General features: G+C 44.1%; 1 protein-coding gene across 1 annotated transcript in view; it reads left to right on the forward strand.

Annotated features, from left to right (window-relative positions):
- The first annotated feature begins 1,538 nt into the window (after nt 1-1,538).
- Nucleotides 1,539-13,609, forward strand: part of LOC125487331 (probable G-protein coupled receptor 139) — a 37,576-nt gene continuing 25,505 nt past the window's right edge. The window contains exons 1-2 of the mRNA XM_048618526.1: nt 1,539-1,577; nt 4,313-4,524. Of these exons, the coding sequence (XP_048474483.1) occupies nt 1,539-1,577; nt 4,313-4,524 (251 nt within the window). The remainder of the gene's footprint in view (nt 1,578-4,312; nt 4,525-13,609) is intronic.

Raw genomic sequence — 13,609 nt, forward strand, 5'->3', positions numbered from 1 at the left:
AGTGCAAGAATGAATTGCATTTTGATGAAAGCTTTGTGACGAATTAATCGAATGCATCTGGAACACTGTGCCTTACACTAGCCTTTTCAAATAAAATGTAAAAATTAAGATCCATGTTATCTCAATAATGTACCTTGGCGGGGTCTGGTCTGGCCCATAACAACAGATGACCCATCTCCCCTGGCTCAACAATAGGACCATGAGGAATAGAAGCACTAGTACGCTATTTGGCCACTCGAACATACTTTGCCATTCGATAGGATCATGGCTGAGCCGAAACTTCTCAAAAACGTTTTCTTTCCTTTTCCCCGTGATTTACTAACTGATCAAGAATTTATCTATATTGCACTTAATTACTCACAAGGACTCTGACCCCACTACAGCTCTCATCAATACCTCAGCCTTTTAGCCCTAATTTTTATTCTATACTTCTGCCGATGGAAGGAGGACATTTCATGTGCCTTCTTCATCACCTCACCTATCCATAAAGCCACCTTACAGGACACATGCACTTACAAACCAAACTATCTCATTTCATCTTCCTCTCTCAGTATATTCCCATTTATTGTTTATTGCCTTTTGTTGTTTGACTTCCACAAATGCATTTCCTCTCACTTATCAGAGTTAAACTTCATATATGACACTTTCTTGCACTCTCCACAAACCGATCTACGTCATTTTGGGCACACACCTATTCTCTGTACTATCCAATACATGGCTAATTTTTGTGTTCACTGAAAATTTTCCAATTGTTTGTCCACGTTCACGTTCAAGTCGTTAATGTGTAAAACAAACTTCAGTGGTCCCAACATTGAGACCTGCGAAACACCATTTGAAACAGCTTTCCATTCGTAAGTGCAGCCATTGAACATTATACTTTGTTTCTTGCCCTTAAGTTAACTTTGCGTCCACGTTGAAACATTGCCCTGAATCGCATGGCCTTTTACATTTTAACAAGGAACAGACAATAACTACTTGCCCAAACAAAGGCGTCCACATCCTGTGTGTGATTTTTGAAAATAAATAACCTTCCCCTAGTTTAGAACTTTTATTCCTATCCTATTCTTACATATCATCACTAATTTCAAAATGCACAATGACTGATTTCACCAGAACAGGCTCCAAATATTTGGGACAGAAGTGACTTCTGTATTGTTGGGCTTCCCACGGACAGGCTGATAAAAAAAAAAAAAAACTGTCGCTTGGTTGCATTTTCAGAGTTTTGATACCTCTCTGCATTGCACTTTAAAGCTGAGCTTGTTAAAATTTGCGTCGTTCAAATCTGGCCATTACTGCTCTATTGTTCCTGCACTATTCTGAAATTGTTGACGAATTCAATTCTCTATCTCTCTTTGACTGTTTTGGGACATATAGTCCAAAACAATAGTGTGTTTGCCCTTCTTGTGATTTGAATTTTACCTTCATGGTCTCAGTTGATGATTCTTCAAGATCACATTCCTCTGCACCAGATTAATTGATTAATGTTGGGATCACCACCTTCATCTTTCGACCATATCTCTACATTGTCTGACTACGCTATGACCAGGAATGTTGACGATTACAATAAATATGAGCAGGTAAATGCACTATAGGGATAGCAGCGGTGTAATATTGCTGTAATATATCCCAGAAGGAAGGAAGATTCTAAGAGGAGGACAAACCAATCATGGCTAACAAGACAAGTTAAGGCGAGGATAAAGTTGAAAGAAAATACTCGATAAGGAGGACACAAATGTCGTGAGAGCCCCGCAGACTGGATAAATTCATATGACAACAACGGAGGACCAAAAATGTTAACAAAGAAAGAGAACATAAACTCAGAGTGCAAACTAGTGAGCTATATAAAAACAGACAATGAAAACACCTTTTTTAAACATAGAAAAGGGAAGAAAAAGGTCAAAGTGAACTGAGGAAACTGAATCTGGGGAAACAGTTAAGGGCAAGAACGAAATGGCAGAAGAGTAAGACAGGTATTTTGCATGACTTGTCATAACAGTGGAAGAAACTTTATATCTCCCATTGTGTCAAAAGAATATGGGAAAGGAATTAAGTAACATCATCATTCCTAAAGAAGAAATATTAGATACTGGGATGGCCCTAAAGTCAGATACATCCCTAGGCCCTGATGACCTGTTATTTTGATCCCTGACAAAAGTCAGATGCGTTGATTGTAACATTCCAACAAATTACTAGATACCAGAGAAGTAATTCATGACTGGAATGCTGCCCAAAGTGACAATCCTGTTGGAAAAAAAAATGAAAGAAGGCAATACTGGGAAATGCTAGACCGATTGGCCCAGCATCTAATGTCAGGAAAACACTTTTTAAATCAATTATGAAGGAAATAATCGTAGTATATTTGGGAAATTGTAATCTAAACAGGGAGAAGTGGGCTCACCCATCACGACTGATCGGCGTAGTGGGGAAGAACATAGTGACAAGGAGTGGTTACATTTCTGCAATGTTTCCATCATTCTCTCTTCCTCGAACAAAAGGAGGATTTAGAGATTGAGACAAACTGTCCAGAAGTTTGCTTTAACCTAGAGATTTGCTTGTTTGTTAGAAAGACTGCTATGTCATTTAAGCAACTAACTCGTGCTACTAGTTGGAATAAGTGTGGGTTTAGGTGAATACTGTGTTTACAGAGGAAGGGAGCAAAGTGAGGTTCTTTAATCTTTCTACTGCAAAGGGCCGTGGTGAGCTCTTCCTGCCAGATGTGGGAGATCAGGGGGCATTCTAGTTTTCCTGACGACTATGCCTGCAGGAAGTGTGACAGATTGTAACTCCTCACAGATCACATCGTTTTTATGGAGCAGCAGCTGGACACACTTAGTAGCATACATGTAGCAGACAGTGTGATAGGCACTAGTTACAGGAAGGTTGTCACTTCAAAAGTCAAGTCAGTTGAATTTTCGACTGCCAGGAGGGGAAGTCAGGTAGTGCAGGTGTCTCCTGTGGCTATTCTCTTCTGTAACAGGAACATCTTGTTGGAAACTGTAGGTGGAACAACTTCTTGGTTGAGCATAACAGCCGCAACTAGGCCTTTGGAACTAGGCCAACTGGCTCTGCTGTATAGCATGGTCGAGCAATATCCAATCTAGTGATATTGGTAGGAGACTCACTAGTTAGGGACAAAGACTGTTGTTTCTTTGGCCGCGGTTGAGACTCCAGGATGGTGTGTTTCCTCCTTGGTTCCAGTGTCAAGGATATAGTTCAGAAGAGAGAGGGTGAGTAGCCAGAAGTCATAGTGCACATCGGTACCAAGGACATAGGCAGATGAGGTTCTGCAAAGTGAGTTCAGAGAATTAGCAAAGAGGCTGATGAGTGAGATTTCGATGGCAGTAATATCTGGGATACTACCAGCACCATCTGCTCGTGAGGTAAGGAATAGAGAGATAGGAGAAATGAATGCGTGGTTAAGAAACTGATGCAGGGAGCAGGGTTTCTGATTCTTGGATCATTAAGACCTCTTGTGGGCAGTGGTGACCTGTAGAAGAGAGACGTTTTGCACTGAAACTGCAGTGGAACTAACATCCTCGTAGGGAGTTTCGCTACTGCTACTCAGGAAGATTTAAACTAGGGTAGCGAGGGCTGGAACCCAGAACAGAAGGTCTGTAAGTGGAGAAATTGAAAGCAAGCGTCTTATTTGAACAAATAAATCATAAAGAATGGACAAGCAGAGAAAAATAAATGAAGACGATGGAACTATGGGCTGAAGTGTGCTTCATTCAATGCAAGGAGTATTGAAGGTAGTGGCAGATGAGCTTAGAGCCTGGATCATTACATGGGACTATGATGTTTTGTCCATTGCAGAGATTTGGTTAGTAGATGGTCGGGACGGGCTACTCAATGTTGCAGACAATATGTGGATAAAGCTAAAAGAGGTAGACGTGTTCCATTACTAATCAGGGACAATGTCCCATCTGCACTTCGTGAAGATATAGTGGAGGGCCCATCCACTGTGGCAATATGTGTAGACATCAAAAATATTTTGGGGGCATACTTTGACAGGATTATACAATAAATGCAACAGCAAGAGAGACATTGAGGAACAAAAATGTCGGGAGATCATTGTAAGATCAATAAAACAGAGTTGTCATTATCCGTGATTTCAAATGCCCCCATATTGAGTGGGACTCCGTTAGAGCAAAAGAGTTAATGCCTTCAAATGCAATGCCTGTAATTATGAAACTGGTAATCCCCAGGATATTGATGAATGCTGATATTGATTTGAAATGTTGGTGACGGTTACGTACCTGACTATATTAGTCTGTTTCTGCTCTGTTTCAGTAATTGCTTGGTGCTGCTGTAGGTCCGAGCTATCCTGCAGAAGTTGGAGCTGCAGAGTACGGTTGATGACAACATCATTATGAATAAGGTATGTGGCATCGTACCGTGGCGGACTGCCCATTTCTGCATCATAGGATTGTCAACCGTGGTGGAAATGATTCGAGAAAACCAGAATATGGATTGCCTCCTGGTCAAAGTGGGAAGGGATGACAATCTATATAAACTGCACCCACAGTAAGTTCACTCTGGTCAGCTCTGCACTTCTGTCAGCATTAGATAGCAGACAGCCAGCGTTAATGGCCTAGGCTGGAAAAGGAACTCACGCCATTTGTAATCCAGTGTCATGACTCGTAAGTACAAGGGTTTGAAGCCCATGCACGCAACATTTGGGAGCATTTTAGTTCAGGTTCACGACATGGAATGCAGGAAGTCTGAAACAAAGCCAGAAATTGCTGGAGAAACTCGGCATCAGCGGAGAGAGCGAGGACAGCCAACATTTCAGCTCTGTGTTGCTTGTAGTTTAGAATAGACTGCTACCGTGACTGAGGCTGTAGCCATGTTAATAAAGCCGAGGCTGTGTATCCTATATTTACCGCCCTGTCATAGTGTCATAGATTCATACAGCACGTTCACGGACCCTTTGGCCCAACTCATCAATGCTGAAATGATTTTCCAAAATAAATTAGTCTCCATTTGCCTGGGTCTTGTCCATATTGCTCTAAAGCTTTCCTATTCATACCCAGTTAGTTGCGTTTTAAATGTTGTAATTGTACCAGCCTCCATCACCTCCTCTTGTAGATCATTTCATACACGCACCATGCTCTGTATGAAAAAGGTGCCCCTCATGTCTCTTATAAATCATTCCCCTCTCACCTTAAACCCACGCCTTCTAGTTTCGAACTCCCCTAAACCAGTCAATAGACCTTGGCTATTCACCTTATCTACGCCTCTCGTGATTTTATTAACCTCTGTAAGGTCACACGTCATCTCCTACACCACGGGGAATCAAGTAACAGACTATGCAGCCTCTCCTTATAACACAAACCCTCTAGTCCCGGCAACATCCTTGTACATCTTTCCACTGTGTCCAATTAATTGACATTCTTCCTATCGCAGGGTGAACATGTTGTATAGAGTACTCCAAATGTGGCGTTACCAATTTCCTATACAGCTGCAACATGACACCCCAATTCCTGTATGCAATGCCCTGATCAATGAAGGCAAGCATAGCAAATGCCTCTTCACAGCCCTGTCTGCTTGTGACACCAATTTCAAGGAACTATGAAACTGCACCCGTAGGTCTCTCTGTTGGACAGCCCTCCCCAGGGCCCTGCCATTAGCTGTGTAGGCCTTGACCTGCTTTGTCTTCCCACAATGTAACACATTGCATGTATCTGCAGAAAACTCCATCTGCCAGTCCTTGGCCCATAATGCAGCCAGCCCCCTCTGTGCTGAGCTTTTGTGACATTGATTCCAAGATGGTAAAATCCAGGAAGTCTATTTGATCAGTATTTTCCAAATTGTTTGAAAGGGTAAACCCTGAGTAATCCTTGCCACAGAAAATGTGAATTCCATACCATTCAAAATGATCGAAACAGGCACTGAGGTCAAAACGGAGAGAAGCAGGGTTTAATTCTTTACAAAGCCAGATTTGTGGACAAAACTATAGAACCACTTCAGTTACGAATGTCTGAATTGAGGGTCTCACAGGAGCCTTGCAATCAGAATGCCGTTTATAAACTTTACGATTTAATTGATGGCTTTGGCTCTGCTATTGAAGATATTCCAGTGTCTCTTTAATCTCGTGGAAGAAAGGTTTGGGTTTGAGCAGACACCGAATGAATATCTCTCGTAAGTTACACACTTAGCCTGTTTCAGTAACACCTGTAGCTGACGCTACACCGTGCCACACGGTTACTAGCAAAGTTGTGGGTGAAGCCCCTCCATCCCGATCAAAAGTAGAGCGATGCCCATTCAAACAAGGCTAGGGAACATACATGATGGACGGCAGGATCCTGGGAACCACCAAGGATCAGAGGGTCCTTGGTGTGTATATACCCCGTTCCCGTAATGTAATAAGACAGGGGATAAAGTGTTTCAGAAGCCTCATGGGATCCCTGCCTTTATTAAAGCAGGTGCAGAGTTTAAAACAGGGAAGTGTGACTGGGAACTGTATACATCGTCAGTTAGGCCACGCAGAGAGAGTATGTGCAATTCTGGAATTCCCATTGCACGAGGGATGTAATAGCACTGGGAGAGAGTGCAGAGGGTGATTTACCAGGATGTTGCCTTCTGTGAGCTGGAGAGTTTCAGTTGTTGAAGAGATTTTGGGATGGACTGGGGTTGTTTACCTGAGAGCAGAGGAGATTGTAAGAGGTACTTTTATTGTAAGAGGTACAATGATCTTTTCCAGGGTGGGTTGTAGTTGGGGGAATCACAGATTTAAGGGAAAGGTTAGAAGTTTTCGAGGGAGACGTGGGATAAGATTATTTTGCCCAAAGGATGGTGGGGAATCTGGAACTCACTACCTGTAAGCGTGGGAGAGACAGAAACACTCATCATATTGAGAGGAATTTAGATCAGCACTCATGATGTCAAGGCTATGAGCTAAGTGCTGGGAACTGGGGTTTAGTATCGTGAGTTGTTTCATTTCTGACCAGTGTGGGCTGAAGCATCTTTTCCTCTGCTGTTGAGCTCTACGATACTCTTTGCCTCCTGGTGTTATCTCTACCATTTGGTCTGATCAAGTCATTTGGCTCGCACTCCTCCTCTCCTTCTGAACCAACTGTTGTCCTGAGGAAAGAAGTTCACAGACAGTTAAATAAACGCCCCCTCTCCTCTCAGAGTGGGAATCCAGAGTCATGTATAGGCCAAATCGGGTAAGGATGATTGATTTCCTCTACTAAAGGAACAGAGTGAACATGATTGGGTTTGACACGAATCGATGATAAGTGCAACAATACATCTTTACTGGAACTTAGCTCATATTCTAGATTTCTGCATCAGTTTCACATTCCTTTCCGAGGGCCGGCTTAGTATTTGATCACTTGACATTGGAGCATTCGCTGACCAATACACCACCCCCAGTTCCTCCAACCCCATCGAAGTCCTCCAAATTGACTGAATTTTAAATATTGACGTCGAAAGCTGGACTTCAATTGTGGTGGGAGGTGCCCTGATCCGCAAATTGTCTCCCGATCCCGGAGCCTGCAGCATCTCTCCAGTCGAGACCACAGAGGGTCAGGAAGATGACGAAGATTGATGACGGTCCAAGTGAAAGGTCGGATAAGATTGAGAGGGGGCACAATGTTTTTTTTTTCCCTTTATTCATTCACGGGCTGATGGCATCACTGGCGAGGCAGCATTTATTGCCGACCCCTAATCGCCCAGAGTGCAGTTAAGAGTCTACCACATTGCTGTGCGTCTGGAGTCACATGTAGGCCAGACCAGGTAAGGATGGCAGTCTCCTTCCCTAAAGGTCATTAGTGACCCAGGTGGGTTTTTCCAGCAATTGACAATGGATTCATGCTCATCTTTAGATTCTTAATTCCAGATATTTATTGAATTCAAATTCCACCATCTGCCATGGCAGGATTCGAACCCAGGTCCCCAGAATGTTATCTGGTTCTCTGGATTAACAGTCCAGTGATAATACCACTAAGCCACCGCCTTCCCCTGTTGACACCTCCAATTTGGCCCCTGGGTTTCCCTTTTGTGATATATGGGTTGGTACTCGAAACTGGGATCCATCACCAGCTGATCTCCTCTTTTTCGTTTGCAGCTTCTCCTCGACAATGCATGAGACAGTGGCATGCTTGGCACAGCAATGCTTACATCCAGTCTGAAGTTGGCAGCACCAAGGGGGCAGCTCTTGTCACGGTGGTTGCCTGTCTGATACGGGAGACTGGGCAACACTAGAAGCCAATTTACCTTCAGTCTTACCCCGTGCCCTGTCCATTTCACATGGCCGTGGAGACTTGTCCCTCCACCCACTTCTGCCCACCACTGATCAGTGCCCTCAGCTTCCAGTTAGGTAGTGTTTTGGCATTTCCACCACGGATGGACACTTAGGCTATACCAGGGGAATGGGGCTGGTGCACACTTTTGTAAACATTTGGGGCAAATTTGTGAAACTTGGCAGGGATTGGAGACTGTGACATTTTTAGTACACTTTTATGATTCCGTGGAGGAGTCACGGGGTCAGATGCTGATGTTCGTTTTCGCCATTTTGTCTGCTTAGAGAACTTTTCCGTGGGTGGCAATCTCTCGAATACTAAGCAGAAGTGAAAACTGGTCAAGGGAGATTGGTTTATCGTCGCCCTGATAAGGGGTACTGTCTCAAACATTACTACCACCCTTCCACTGCAATTAACTTGTAGCAAGCGTGCTCATTACTTAAAATACACTGCGACTCATTCACCAATACAAGTCAGTCCAAAGAACAGCTGGAGATCTGAAATGAAGACTGCAACGGCTGGAGAAACTCAGTAGATCTGGCAGCATCTGTGGAAAGAAGGAGAGAAACCGAGTTAATGTTTTGGGACCAGTAGCCCTTTTATTTTTGGGATTGCAGCTTGTAAAAGCCTTGTCTTGGTGAGGACTTGCCTTCTCAAGCATGGCGTCTACCTCCACATGTTCGATGATAGAGAACCCAGCTCTCAGTTATGATCACTATTTCCCAACCGGTTTCAATCCAGCTGGATCGAATCGCTCATCAGGGCCAATTCATAAAGGTTTACAAGATTGTTAAATCAGTTAGCGAGACAGCTGTCTGAATGCCCGTGTCAGAAAAGATGCAGCGAGATTCATTCTGATCTGTGGTGACTGTGTTAATAATATACACCAATCAGAACCTTGTTTCAACACTGTTGTATTCAATGGTTGCTCGATAACACAATGCGAATTGAAATCTTTGAAGTGGTCACGACTCACAAAGGACTGGATTTAATGGGATTTGAAAGTACGCGCCAATAGTGTAATTTGAAGTTGCTTTCAGGGAGCTGGTTTACATTTTTGACAGGGAGAAGCTGAAATGAGACAGTCTTGTGATCAGCGATGTGCACACATTGTAGACCGAGGGCACCCATTACCAGCTGTACCATACTAATTGACACTCTGTATTGCAAGAAGTTTCAAAGGAAGACGATGAAGCAACAATTTTATTTTGAGCCAGATTCAACAATATCATCTTTCATGTCTTTTTTTTCAGAAATGCACACAAACACACACGCATACACATACACATAATTTGTCTTTATGAAAATTAAACTTGAAATGCCAAGTGCAGTGAGAGTGGACAGGGACAGTTTGGAGTGTTCTGGGCTCGAACAGTGGCTGGTGTTCCAGGAATAAAGCCGCTCCAAACGGCAGACACAGAGCATGGGGCTGTCCCTTTCCAGGTCCCGCTCCTAGCTTGGGAGCAGCTCTTCTGAAAGGAGTTACATCCTGGAGGAGCTCAGTGCTGTCAGTTTGCTAATCTGCGCTCAGTTGTGAGATAGACTCCCGCCTTTAGTTGCAGAGGAGTAATGTTATTTATTGATATTGTATTTTGTTCAGTTTACACGCGACAGAGCAGGATCTGTTGTTTGTCAATAAGTCACGCAGTTGTTTATAAGACCCTTCCACTTGGCTGTTTCCACCTCCTGGTCATTCAGTGATTTCAAGTAAAGGGTCTGTTTAAGTGTTGAAGGTTGTGTCTGGTCATTTCTTGGCTCCTGGATCAAGTCGGAATGGGCAGCAAGGGACATGTCATAGGAAGTGATATTCTAATACCTGGGGAGCTGGAAAACTGACTCCGGTTATTCGCCGGACATTGGCTTGACAAATAACCCCATCAATATGATGGCCCCCTCAGTGTGGTAACAGTCGGACACGACTGTCACCGACACAACTGCCACCACCCACTACACCCCAGATATGAACAGCTCTGCCTGCAATGAGGCCCACTTTGAATTAATGAATGAAAAATCTTGATTCTGAGTCTCACAGCCCCTCGCTCTGTTTCTGTCTCTCTTGTGTTTAACGTGATGCAAAATCACTCTCTCCTGGCTGCCTCATGCCACTGCATGAGCACCAGATTGATATTCTGCAGGTAGGACCAAAGCCTGGCAATCTGTCAATTCTTGCCCAGTCATCCGGGGGGAGTGAATCAATCACCTATCACATTGATCACCTAGCCATCAGGGTGGGTGGATCGTACCCACATCACAACGATTGTAGAGTCATAGACTAATAAAGATGCATATCGTAGTAACAGCCTCTTCGGTCCAACTAGTCCATGCAGACCAGAGATCCGAAATAAATCCAGTCTCATTTGCCACCATTTGGTCTATATCCCTCAAAGCCTTCATATTCATACAGCCATCCAGATGCTTTTTAAGTGTTGTTATTGTACCCGTCTCCATCACTTCCTCTTACAGGCCGTTCCATACACACACCACCCTCAGGGTAAAAATGTTGCCGCTAAGCTCCCTTTTATACTTTTCCCCTCTCATCTTAAACTGATGGAATTTAGTTTTGAACTCCTGCACTCCAGGTAGAAAACCTTGGCTGTTTACTCCTTCCATGCCTCTCGTAATTTTATAAACTTCTATGAGGTCACTCCTCAGCCTCCAATGCTCCAGGGAAAATGGCCCTAGCCTATTCAACCTCTCCCTGTAGGTCAAACCCTATAAACCCGATAACAGAGATAGTAGAAACTGCAGATGCTGGAGAATCTGAGATAACAAGGTTAGAGCTGATGAACTCAGCAGGCCAAGCAGCATCAGAGGAGCAGGAAGGCTGACGTTTCGGACTTAGACCCTTCTTCAGAAATGGAAATAGGCCCATTTCTGAAGAAGCGTTTAGTTCTGAAACGTCTGCCTTCCTGCTCCTCTGATGTTGCTTGGCCTGCTGTGTTCCTCCAGCTCTACACTTTGTTAACCCCGATAACATCCTTGTAATTTTTTTCTGAATCCTTTGAAGTTTCACAACACCTTTCCTATTGCAGGGAGACCGGAATTGTGTGCTGTATTCCACAAGTGGCCTGACCAATGTCCTGTACAGCTGCAACATGACCTCCCAACTCCTACACACATTGTACTGATCAATAAAGGCAAACATACCAGGCGAATTCTTCAAAACTCTGTCTCTATCTTTGATTGCACTTTAAGTTACTATGAAACTGCACCCCAAGGTGTCATATGTTCAGTAACACTCTCCAGGACATTAGCATTAAGTCCTGCACTGTTTTGCCTTTGTAAAATGGAACCCCAGTGGTTAGCACTGCTGCCTCACAAAGCCAGAGGCCCGGATTCAATTCCATCCTCGCACAATTGTCTGTGTGGAGTTTACACATTCTCCCCGTGTCTGCGTGGGTTTCCTCTGGGTGCTCCGGTTTCCTCCCATAGACCAAAGATGTGCAGTCTGGGTGGATTGGCCACGCTTAATTGCCTAAAGTGTTCAGGGATGCGTAGGTAATGTGGGTTACAGTGGGATTGGTCTGGGTGAGGAGATCTGAGGATCAGTGTGGATTTGTTAGGCCGAAGGGCCTGTTTCCACAATGTAGGGATTCTATGTCACTCCTCGGCCATAGGCCCATCTAATCAAAAGCCCATTGTAGTCTGAGGTAACCTTTTCTCTTGTGAGCTACACTCGAATTTTGGCGCTATCCCCCAGCATGCAGATCAACCCCCAACCCCACCAGCGCCATCACAGCGATCACTGAGATCTCCTCGGTGGTGGATTTATCCCCCATCAACTCGATCACTCAGTCCTCCAGAGGGGGTAAGTCAATTTCTGATGTGGGTCAGTGAGCCATCACAGTGCGATTCCAAGTAACTGTTGATAAAATAAATAAAATCACGGTATACATTTCAACTCAACACGCTTCACCAGATACCCTTTAATCTCTTTAGTCTTGAAAATTATATTCATCTCCTTCTTGATCAATGTTTCAGTTCTGACCCCTTTCTGTGGCAGATAATTCCACAGGTTCTCCCATTCTCTTGGTGAGAATAGTTTTCCTTGTCTCAGTCTTACCCTGTATCCTTTAAACTGTGACTCTCTAGGTCTGTACTTCCAATCCCTTACCCTGGCCATCGGGAACAGCAACCAGTATCTCCTGTTTCAACTATAACAGGACAATAGTCAGCAAGCAGTGTTTTCTGTGTTCCAGTTGTAACAGGCGTCTTCTCAGCAACAAATGTCAACTATGTTCAAACTGCAACAAGCCATTACAAAGCAACCGGTGTTTAATGTGTTCAACCTGTAACAGGCCTCAACTCAGCAAATAGTGTCAACAGTGTTCAACCTGTAACAGGTTTCTGCTCAGCAACCAGTGTCTACTATGTTCAACCTGTAACAGCCCTCAGCAATCAGTGTTAATTGTGTTCAATCTGAAACAGATTAGCATCCACAATCAGAGATAGTAGGAACTGCAGATGCTGGAGAATCCGAGACAACAAGGTGCAGAGCTGGATGAACACAGCAGGCCAAGCAGCATCATAGGAGCAGAAAGGCTGACGTTTCGGGCCTAGACCACAATCGACTGTTTTCAAAGTGTTACAGGCTGACCAACAAGTGTCGATCATGTTCGATTGTAACAGGCCACTACTCAGCAACTAGCGTTTATTGTGTCCAACCTGTAACAAGCCTCTACTTGGGAATGTTGGCGAAAACAGTTGAGACAAGAAGATGGCACAGTGTTTACTTGCCTCCCAGCGACGAGGGCCCAGTTTTGATTCCAACCTCGGTTAACTGTATGGGTTGAGTTTGCACATTCTCTCTGTGAATGCGTGGGTTTCATCTGGGAATTCCAGGTTCCACACAGTGCCAAGGTGTGCAGCCACATGGGTTAGCCGTGAGAAAGGCAGGGCTGCAGGGACAGGGTGCTTTGCTCTTCAGAGAGTCTGTGCAGACACGATGGGACAACTGGCCTCTTTCTACACAGTAGCAATTCTATGATTTCAAGCTGAGAAGACGAGGCAATCGCTTCCTAATGAAATCCCTTCCAACTGGTTCCAGGCCCCAGCAAAATAACAAGGAAGACGTGTGTCATTTTGGAGAGGATCTGGTTAAATTCGTGAACGTGATTCAAGTAGAGCTTAGTAATTGCTTTTTACTGGCGTTGACATCAAATTCTGAACACTGTCTCAGACTGAAGTGAAACCTTTACTTTCGGGTGTATTGCACACTTCTGGGGATTTCTTTCCGTAAATCAGCTTGCAGCTTGTGGGAAGCAGAGGAGGGGGTGTTTCCTTTATAGAGAGATATGCAAATGCATAAATCAGACTCGGTTTCAGTGTGGAATTCACGAAAAGAACAGACTTTCAACATGATT

This window comes from Rhincodon typus, chromosome 40 (assembly GCF_021869965.1).
Source record: "Rhincodon typus isolate 14 chromosome 40, sRhiTyp1.1, whole genome shotgun sequence".
Lineage (NCBI taxonomy): Eukaryota > Metazoa > Chordata > Chondrichthyes > Orectolobiformes > Rhincodontidae > Rhincodon > Rhincodon typus.